Raw genomic sequence first — 11740 nt, 5'->3', positions numbered from 1 at the left:
CTTCATGCACCTTCCAAAGGACCCTTTTGCCCTTTGAATAAAATAAAATAAAATAAAAACGTGGCGTGGTAATTAAATGTTACTTAATGTAATAAATTTTCACCGACTGAAATAAATGAAGTTTTTGAAGTTTTTATATTTACCCACATTCTCTGTCATTTCTTCATTCTTCTTCACTCTTTCACGTTATTCTTCTTGTTGCTTTGGTGGTCCAGTTTGTTGATTTGGTGGTAGTCTTGCTCCTTCGTGGTGTTGTTCTCGTGACAGTCTCTGTTGTGGCTTTTGTAGTGTTGTGTATGATGCATAATTCAAACCTTTACGAATTTTAAAAATCATAAAACTCTTAGTTGGTTTTCGAAATTTTTAAATCTTTAATTGGTTTTCGAAAGTTTTTAAATCTTTAATTGGTTTTCGAAAGTGAATGAATTCTTAACTAAATTTTGAAAGTTGGTTTTATTGGATTTCAAAACTCTTAAATTTTAATCGGTTTTTGAAAGTTGGTGAATTCTTAATTGGATTTCAAAAGTCAATTAAGAGTTTAATGCATTTCGATAACCGTTAAAACTTTAATCGTCTTTAAAAGTTGATTAAAATTTTAACAGTTTTCGAAATCTCTTAAACAATTAATTGGTTTTCAAAATCTTGTTAAGAACTAGTCAATTTTTAAAAGTCGGTTAAAGAATTAATAGTTTTCAAAATTAGTTAAACTCTTAAGATAAATAATTATCCATTTGAGTTTGATGGACTCATCGAGTTTTGTGTTTGAATTTTCTTCTTTAATCAATGAAGTCGTAAAGGATGATTACACAAATAATTTTATATCGAATAAAATAATTCCCTCAAGCGATGAGTTAATTGAATGGGTTCGAGAAATTGTATTTGATCTTGGATTTGTTGTGGTTATTATAAGATCTGACACATCAACTGGTGAACCGAAAGAGAGACGTTTGTGTTGTTAGGTTGTGAAAGGAGTGAGAAGTATAAGAAGTACAAACCTAATGTTCAATTGAGTGTATCCGACACAAGAAAATATGAGTGTCCTTTTAAGTTGAGGGGCAAACCCTATTCTAATGGAGAGTGTTGAGTGTTAAAGGTAATTTGCAAATATCACAACTATGAATTGGTTGAGACTTTAGTTGGTCATCCTTTTGCTGACAGGTTAAATTTTGTTGAACAATCATATTACTGGTTGACATCACTAAGAGTCAAGTAAAGTGTTCAAATATTTTACCTCTCAAAGAACATAATGATTCTAAGGTGACAACAATAAAACTAATCTATAACGCAAAGTATACATACAAACAATCTTTAAGAGGGTCGAGAACTGAAATGCAGTAGCTGATAATGATGCTGGATCGAGATAAATACATCCATTGAAGTAGCTTTGTCGATGAATCTAAGGTGGTAAGTGATCTCAGTGCATTTGTTGAATGTATTTAATATCATTTTCTTGATGGATACCACATACAAGACAAACAAATATCAATTCCCCTTACTTGAGATAGTTGGCGTCACATCTACAGGGTTTACCTTCTCAACCGCCTTTGCGCCTTGTTATCAAGTGAGCGCTAAAATAATTTCACTTAGGCATTAAAAATGTTCAGAAGTTTATTTATGATATTTGAGGACGATTCACATATGATTGTTTACTATTTCACTTAGGCATTAAAAATGTTCAGAAGTTTATTTATGATATTTGAGGACGGTTCACATATGATTGTTTACTAACAAAGACATTGCTTTGATGAATGTCATTGACAATGTATTCCCTAAGTCTTATTAGATGTTATGTCGGTGCCATATTATGAAAAATGTGAATTTCAAACGCAAAATGTTAGTGGATCCTGTGAGGCATGAGATGTGTTGATGGAAGCATAGGAAAATGTGATGGACTATGAACAAGAGTCCATATTTAGTGATTATGTTGATTGCCTTCAGTACGTTTCTACTTCATGGCATTTATTATTTGAATATGTCAATCACACTTGGATTATTTTGTGTAAGGCATACTTCATTAAGGCATGGACAAACAAAGTTATGCATATAGGCAATACAACAACAAATAGGTAATTATTATTATTTTTTTTTACTTATTTATGTTCTATGTGTTATGACATTATTAATGTTATTTGTACCAGGATTCAGTTTGTGCACTAAAGCCTGAAAAAAGTATTGTGGACTAGTATGAGAGACCTATGTTCGTGTTGAGATGTTATCCATAATGTTATCATCCTCCAACATAATAAGATAAAGACGTTGTTTGAAAAAAGTCTTATAGAGGAAGCACATATAAAAGATTGGTTGGACGCATTTGGAGATATGCTTTGGGACTCATTGTTGACGAATTTGAACGAGTGAAGCATATAGGATTGGACTATGGATGTTGTCGATGCATTCTAAGATCAACGTACGGTCTACCCTATGCTTGTGAATTAGCACAATATGAGCCCGGTATCATTCCTCTAGTTGAAATTCATGTCATGTGGACCAGATTGAGCTTTTCAACTATTGTGTCAAATGAATTGCTGATAAGTGCTTGATATTAGTGAATTTTAATGCTTAATTAACACTTATTTTGTTTTGATTATGTATAAAAACTATGATAACTACTCCAATTTTACTTATTTTGCATAAACACATGAATTTAAGGAGTTGAATCTGTATTTGGATGAAAAGAAGAAGATTTGCATTTATTTTGGAAGAATTTGTCTTGTCATTGCTTAAGCGCCACTTGAGAGCCTTAACCATAGAAGAAAACCCACTTAGGAATGTTTCCTTAAGCCATCAACTAAGGCTTAAGCCAAGGGAGAGTGCTTCATTATTAAGCAACCTCACGTAGCTCGAGCCCAGATCTTCATAGCCTGAGCCATAGAGAAAACTCACCAAGGGAGAGTACTTACCCTATTTAACTGGCTTGAAGCGTAGAGGCATCTAGCCTTGAGTTGTGGTCCAATCAATTTTCCTGTGTGTGTCTAGATGAAATAGGCCAAAGATGTGTAGCTAGAATAATGTTTTATTCGTAATGCAAATGAGTCATACACGGTCACTACTAGGTTGTATACTAGACAGTAGGCAACATACTAGTCTCCGAGTCCTGAGATGGGCTTGAAGTACCATAAAGAGCACTCCCAAAACTTGATCACGTGAAGCTGCCAACTTGATGGAAGATCTAATGCATGACAGGATGGAATTGTAAAATCAGACTCCAACACGAGTTTAATACTAAAATCATTCCTTTGATAACATAAACTGATTTCTAGATTAAAGGGACAATACTCTCACTTTCCACTTTCACACTTTTTACATAAAAGCATTCCCATATCAGATTAAATTGATCATAACACTGTTATTTCCTCCAAATCCTTCTGGATACAATACCTGTTTACTACATCAACCCAGTATACTTGTTGGAAGATTTCTGGCATTACTTAAGTCGTGGGGAAAACAATCGCAACCAGAGTTATGCATTGAATGTGAACTTGATATGGTTCATCAACGCTTTAAGAAGATTAACATTGGACAAAACGCTAACATCAAACAAAAGTTAGTTGAAGTTGTTTGTCTTACAATGACATTTATGGTACCTCCTTCGCATAAAGTCAAGACCAAAGCTGAACAGAAGAGTAAACTTCAGTGAAATGAAAGGTCTACGAAGCATGACCCATCATATTTTAAGTACGTAAATACCTTGCATTCCATGACAAAGTCTTCATCACAAAAAACACAAGTGAAATTCCAGGCTAAAGCAGTTCAACAAAGGAGAGTATTGATGTTAGATCAGTCTCATCCCATTTGTCATCCTTACATTGTCGATGTTATTAATGTGGTAGCAGATGATTATTGTGGTTATTGATGCATTGGTGCTTTGTTGGGCCTAGGTGAAGAAGCATGACTCATTATCTAACATGACCTGTATGAAGAACTTACTTTGTGGCGTGATGAATATGCAAGACTAGTAAGAAGTTACAATTGATTGGAAGAACTGCAATAGTCTTTGGTGATCCACAATTGATCACAGGTTCGTGTTGCTTTAATTGACACATTACTTATTATTTGTTACGTATTTCTTTTCATAACAATTTGTTTCATTCCTTATAGGCTAATGTAAACAAGTGGATGACCACACCAGACATTAGGTATGCTATTGCGAATCGATATAATGTCATCTTAGTCTATTTTTCATATGGTCAGAGTTATATAATATTCCCACTACATAGTTCACCGCCTACTGATATCAGACAACATCAATTGATGTGCATTGGACACGTTAATGAATGTCATTTTGTAAGGCTTTTTTAGTACAATCTCACGCTACAGTACCCTCGGTCACATCACGACTTGATATAATGGTTTGTAAGATTTTCACAACACGTCTCATACAATCCTGCATTGACGTTAACAAACTACATAAATAAGCAATCATAAATATCATGTAACACAAAATAAAGTTTCATTACATACCAACAAACCAGAATCGGAGAATGATCTTAGACGAACTAAAATATCATCTAGAATGTGTTAACGGAGTTGTGGTGCAAGACTCGGTTGGTCTTCGTCAGGGGCAGGAATGACGTATGAATTGAATACCCTCCTAAATCACTATAGGTATCCCACATAACACAAACAGATATAGATGAGACTAATACGACATGAGTTATAACATGGTCTACATAGTGAAAAGAAGTACCCTCAATGGTTACTGTTACTACCTCTACAACGATCTATGGCAGTCGTGGGAACAACTGCTTAAAACCAAATTGCTTCAATATGCATTTAGGCAGATGTCGGTGAAGCATCTCACTAAGTCTAATCCATCCAAAATACATACAAATTGCCATAAATGAACGAGCACCCCTTTATGACTCATATGGGCACCAAATGACTCCATCGTACGTCAGTCCATCCAAATATGACCTACCCTCAAGTAGACTCCAAGCTTGCCTCCTTGTCACCCACGTGTCGCACGAGGATTGTTTTCGTCATAAGTGGACAACACATGCCTCCTTCTCATCCCAAGGAAATGCTTATATATCCAACTCCAGAAAAACATTAGTTAAATTGTGGTATACATTCCAAAAATATATGAAATACAAATGCAAGAGAAATATGTACATGTGTAATAGTAGAATATCTAACCATTTGCTTTGTCTTAGCAAAGTTGGCATCCCGAGTTGTTCGTACATATGAGCAAGTGCAACAATGCCCCAAGCATATCTGCCATAGGCGTGCAAGTCTCTAAACAACATCAAGTATGATACACGTATGAGGTTTGCGTTCTTATTTGTGAAAATAGTGCATCTAACCAGATGCAACAAGTATGTTTGTGTCGCACACACCTAGTGTTACTGCTCAACACTCATGATATACATCTCTCAACCATTTCAGCCTAACTTTAGGACTACATGCTTGTGTCATCTCAACTCCAGTCCTAGCGCGGTCCATGCCCAAAAGGTCTATAATAATAAACTGAGCTTCTTCAACTTCCAATGGCTCGATCTCACAAAATTTTCCCATAATATGTAGGTGAAGTAGCGACGACACGTCATCTAGTGTGACAGTCATCTCACCCATTGAGAGATGGAAAAAATTGGTCTCAAAATGCCATCTCTAAGCAAACGCCAATATCAACCCTTTATTGGCATAGTCGTACAAAATATTAACTAGGTGTATTAGACCAAAATTTATCACAAAAGGTTTAATTACCTTATGATATAGGCCAAATTTATTTATTTTTTTTCCATAGGAGATCATCTATCCTACACAACAACAACATATATAAAAAAAAGTAATTCAAGCTACTAATTACCAATTAAAATTCAAGTTTTGTACTAACTTGGCCTTGCCACAAGACATATGCAACATGTTGCGTATAATGAGTCACTAGTGATGTGTCCTGTGGACCTCCTATAAATCCACTTACTTCCTCTTCTTGTTGAGTGACATGCTCAATAACATGCTTCTACTCTTAACTAACATCATGTTCCTCAATAACATCAACATCAATTTCTTTAGTTTGTCATCTACAAGCTGATATCATAGGTCTTCTTGTTCTTTCACCTTGTGTTGAACTCTCACCACGATAGGTAGATGCACCTCTTGTTTAAGCCATATTTGTGACCATCAAAATATACAAACAATAAAAGTATTAATTACTTAAATATGTAAACAACAATAAATAATAAAATATTTAAATATTTCAAGAAATATATAAATAACTAGTTATAATAAAATATTACAAAATTAAAAAAGAATAAATAAATATAACAAAAAAATTAATAAACCTAGAAAAAAAATTCCAACCACATATTCAAAATTAAAAAACAAACAAAAGTATATTGAAAAACAAACATTCAAAATTGAAAAAGAAAATAAAACGAGATTTCGAAAACCGTCGAAGGCTTAAATGAATTTCAAAATCCGGCGGAGGCTTAACCAACTTTCAAAATTCGTTTAAGCATTTGTTAGCTTTCGAAAGTCAGCGAAGCCTTAACTAGATTTTGAACACTAATGAAGGCTTCGTTTTCATTTTCCATCACCCACGAACCACAAACTTACACATCTCCTAGCAATTTACAGTGTTGAATTCAAATCAATATCAGACATATCAACTACAAAACAAAATTCAAAAGTTAATGCTTACCTATCGGTCTAGGGAGGACGAAGAGGACTGTATGTTTAGGTAGGAAGAAGAACGGTAAATATCCAAACTGTAAGACCACAGAAAAATGTAGTAATTAGGAAATAAAATGATTTTGAGATTTGAACATTATTGTTGTGTAATTTATATTTAATGTTTAGGTGTTTCTTAGAATTATAATTGTTATGTTAATTATTTGATGTTATTATTGAGAAAGTGCAACACATGATTGATATGTTATTTATTTGGTGATTTGTGTGTGTGATATTACCATTGTGATGTGTTAGTTTATTGGTAGAGATGTTAGGATTGAATGGTTGTGGGTTCAATATCAAGGGAGAAGAGTTTAAGAGAAACTTACAATTTTAATTGTATTTTTTGGCCAAAGGGTAAAATGGTTTTTTTACCTTTATTAATTGGTGTATAAATTAATTTAGGGAGGTGTAAGAAGTAAAACATGCAAAAATAATATAAAAACTGAAAATGTAAATAGAGGTTTACGTGAATCTGAGAAGATTTGGTATTTTAAAAAGTGGTTGAGAGATAATAGGAGATGAGATCTTGGTGGGTTTTAGAGATTAAAAGAAATTTTATTAAAACCAAAAAGATAGAGAAAGAAAGGAGAAGATAAAAAAGAGAAGAGGAGAGAGGGTCTAGATATTTTTCTAAAAACCTTCACCTAAAAGGTGAAAGAAAGAAAAGAGAGGGATAGGGAGAGAAGGATGTTCTGGGGGAGAAGAAAAAGGACTGCAAATAACTTTAATGCAAGGGAAGATTGGTGGTGTTTTGGAGTTGCAGATAGAGCATTAGGATTGGCCAAGGTATGGGGAAGCTTACCTTTGTTCATTGTATGCTATGCATTCTTGATTTTCTTGAATGGAAATCCTTGTTGTGATACATGTTTACGTGATTATGATTATATGTTGTTATTGTTGGGTAGGTAAGGGTTTGTGTATGCATGATGATAAGGTTTATATCATGTTTGTGTTGAGTTTTCCTATGAAATTATGTATATTTATGATGGGTTAGCCCATGATAATATGTATTAATGCTAAGGGAGGACACATGTATGTTGTTTAGGAGTTTTACCATATAAATATATGTTGTAAAGAGTGGTAAGATGATCATATTTCATATGTTGGGTCTTTTTGGGTTGCAATCTGCATAATGATGGGTTTTGGATGATTCAAGTGATGTAATGTATGTGTTAGAGTTTGTTAATAAGGGTATGTGAGGCTTAAGTGCATTCATGATGTGTTGGGTATGTTCCCTCGTGGTCTAGGGTTGATGTATGTGTCTTGTTTTTATGATTGTTTTATCGGTAGTTTACCCCATAAATGTTTGTGTTTATGTGTTCATTAATGAAATTATCGACGATGATTGTATGATGTGTTAAGGTTTGAATAAATTATGCGTGCTTAAATGTTAAGTTTTTTTTTGAAAAATATGTTTTCGTGCTTTGATAGAAATTTGAAATTTATCAGTTTTTGTAATAATTCGTGACACCCTGAAATTTGGGGCACTACACATACCTTCTAGCAACGCGCAAAGTATGGAAGGAGCAGAGGAGAAAATAAGAGAAAACAAGACAAAGGAGGAGAACCAAACTAATGGATGCAAAACACAAAGAATAGGGGAGGAAGGAGAGAGCAAGGAGCAGCGATGCAATGGTGCAGCGGCTAGGGCAACAAATTCAAATTTAAAAGCATGCAGAAAGAGACAAGTAAAAAACAAATTTTACTTTGGCCAAAGAATATGTACTTGGTCAAAATTGTGTTTACTGTTAAAAGGTTATATTTGGAATATTTTCAAAAGTTAGAGGTGCATGAAGAAGGTTGTGAAGTGCAAGGAGAACTTGACATAAAAAAATAATGCTTATCAACTAGAAAGAAAATTTTCCTATTAAAAAATATTTTTTTAATAGATGTATTAAAATACTTTCTTCTTTGTGAATGAGTAAGTATATTTTAATAAATATTTCTTTGTAATATATTAATTAAAATATACGACTATCAACACTTTGTTATTGTGTTAGTAGAAGTAATATACCTTCGTAAATCAAAATAATTATTAATAATTTAATTTTAGAGTATTGTATTATTGTCAAAATTTTAAATTTTAGAGTATGGAATGTTTTGGAAGTACATGTCGAATTTTTAATTTCAGAGTGCTTTAACCACTGTGTTATGAGTTAATTATTGTATAATGTTTCGGTAAGGATTTGTGAGACCGAGACACTAACCTTCGCCTGGTGCGCTTCGCTTGTTTGCTTCTCGTTTGTACCGATCGGTCACCTTCAATATTGGCCGCTCGGTCACCCTCTTTGTCAAAGCGGAGAGGTACCTGCAAAAGGCACTCCGACGCTCAAGTTAGGAGCGGTTTTATGAACTGTTCGTGACAGTTAAACATTGAAATAAATGGAGCGTATTGTAGTCTGAGTTCCAATCCCCCCTTTACCTTCCCCCTAAACCCTTATTTATAGAGTTTAAAGGAATCTGACACATTAATTTATCTCTTAATGGTCATCAATGCAAACCTTAATTACTCAACGACAGCCGTTACAACATTCATTGTGCGTTACCGCTACTTAATTATTGTCGAGACCGAACGGTTGAGAAACTGGTCGAGACCGAACGGAAAGCTTTGTCGCGACCGAACGGCTGATAAACTAACCGAGACCGAACGGAAGACGCCAAACGGTTGAGAAACTGGTCGAGACCGACCGGAAAGCTTTGTCGAGACCGAACGACTGATAAACCAACCGAGACCGAACGGAAAGCTTTGTCGCGACCGAGCAGCTGAGAAAGCTAGTCGAGACCGAACGGTAGCCTGCGAGCCCCTAGTAACATAAGCCCCCCAAGTCTGAGTTAATTGTTCGGCTTTAGTCGAACGGTTAACTATAAGACTTATGAGTTTGAGGGAGGTTGTTCTCGTTGTATTAAAGTGTTTGCTCTTTGTGCTTCAAATTGTTATATCCTGTTCCCTCTTCACCGAGCGGGATTAACCGCTTCGGTCTTCAAATGGTTAGAGGATTTTACCTCCTGGCCGAACGGTATTTACCGTTCGGTCTTCAAATCTTTAGAGGAATTTACCTCTTGGCCGAGCGGGATTTACCGTTGGGTCTTCAAATATTTATAGAGGAATTTACCTCTTGGCCGAGCGGGATTTACCGTTCGGTCTTCAAATCTTTATAGAGGAATTTACCTCTTGGCCGAGCGGGATTTACCGTTCGGTCTTCAAATCTTTATAGAGGAATTTACCTCTGGCCGAGCGGGATTTACCGCTCGGTCTTCAAATCTTTATAGAGGAATTTACCTCTTGGCCGAGCGGGATTTACCGTTCGGTCTTCAAATCTTTATAGAGGAATTTACCTCTTGGCCGAGCGGGATTTACCGTTCGGTCTTCAAATCTTTATAGAGGAATTTACCTCTTGGCCGAGCGGGATTTACCGTTCGGTCTTCAAATATTTATAGAGGAATTTACCTCTTGGCCAAGCGGGATTTATCGTTCGGTCTTCAAATCTTTATAGAGGAATTTACCTCTTGGCCGAGCGGGATTTACCGTTCGGTCTTCCAATCTTTAGAGGAATTTACCTCTTGGCCGAGCGGGATTTACCGTTCGGTCTTCATCTTCTAACTCTGAGAAACTTTCATTGAATATGATTTTATTTAGCCATTTTGGGAGCGATTGATCGGCCTAAGTTGGGCTTTATTTATTCAATAATAAGAGCGTAAGTTAATAACAAAAGCATGAATCAAATGAGACCGAATTTAAACATGACAATAGTAAAATTGTGGATGCTTCTCTTCAGTTGATCACTCCATGAAGCGACTGTTCCCGACGACGACTGGGACTGTGACTATAGCCATGCCCTCGTTCGTCTTTCCTGCTTGCCCGCTCGGGGCTTCTTCTCGAATATCCTTCCTTGGGGAGGTCGTATCTTGCTTCCTTTATAAACCTTTGTAGATGTCCCGCCCGGATAAGATTTTCTATTTCATTCTTTAACGTGATGCAGTCTTCTGTAGTATGTCCATGGTTTTGATGGTACCGGCAACTTTTCCTTTCGTCTGCATTTCTTGGAGACGGTTTCCTTAAGGGTGTGATAAGTTCCGCACTTAGGGCTTCTTCAAGAACTTTTGCCCTAGGTGCATTGAGGGTTGTATAATGGTGAAACTTGAATGGCCTGGGAAACTCCCTATTCTTATCGTTATTGCCGAACGGTCGTTTGCCATCCTTTCCACTTCCGCCCGCATCACCCTCTTGTTGTCGTTTCTTTTGCGACAAACGCATTTCCTCCATACGGATGAACTCAGCTGCTCGCTCTTGGAGTTCCTCCATCGTTTTTGGCGATCGTGCATACAATTTTTCCGCAAAATATCCTGGTCTCATGCACAAAGGCAGATTATTGATAATAAAAGATTGATCTACCTCTCTAACTCGTCGCGCGGTTTCAGTATATCTCTTCATAAAAGCCTTCAAAGTTTCTCCTTTCTCCTGCTTAGTGTTTATTAAATCCACCGATGTTACCTCCTGTTTCCGATTGGATGCGTACTGCCTCCTAAAGAGGTCTTCCACAGTAGCGAAGCAATCCACTATGTTGAGAGGAAGAGTGTTATACCATTCCAATGTCTCTTCCTTAAGTGACAACGAGAAGGCTCTGCACATGATAGGGTCGCTGTCCGTATAGAATGCCATTGCATTACCGAACGTCCTTAAGTGATTATCCGGATCAGCCGAACCATCATACTTATCCAATACGGGGGGAGTCTTTTCTGGCATTGGCGTTTGCATGATGGTTGCCGTGAAGGGCAATAAACTGGTTGGCCGAGCGGTCTGCAGGGGCGTTGGTTCCCTTCTAGCCCGACCGTTCGGGTTCGCGTGATTATGGCTCGCCTCATTGGCGTTTTCTCGATTCGAGGCGGACCGCTCGGGAGGTTCTTGCTCGGCCCTTAGCGCCCTCATCTCCTCCTCATGCCTCCGCCGCATCTCTTGCTGAGCGTGCGCCTGCGCTTGTATAGTCTGCGCCTGTGCCTCAATCTGGGCCTGCAACTCTCTTATTAAATCTCTGGTGCTCTGCTCCTCCATATTTCTTGTGGTTACCAT

At 36.6% G+C, this 11740-nt stretch overlaps 1 protein-coding gene across 1 annotated transcript; it reads right to left on the bottom strand.

Moving 5' to 3' along the window:
- Positions 1-10444: 10444 nt before the first annotated feature.
- On the bottom strand, positions 10445-11740 carry LOC128195823 (uncharacterized). The gene has a single exon (XM_052874512.1). It carries the CDS (start codon positions 11738-11740, stop codon positions 10445-10447), a length of 1296 nt encoding a protein of 431 aa, XP_052730472.1.

This window comes from Vigna angularis, chromosome 3 (genome assembly GCF_016808095.1).
Source record: "Vigna angularis cultivar LongXiaoDou No.4 chromosome 3, ASM1680809v1, whole genome shotgun sequence".
Taxonomy (NCBI): Eukaryota; Viridiplantae; Streptophyta; class Magnoliopsida; order Fabales; family Fabaceae; genus Vigna; species Vigna angularis.
Note: the sequence above shows the minus strand (reverse complement) of the source record. Positions and strands in the feature narration are given on the sequence as shown.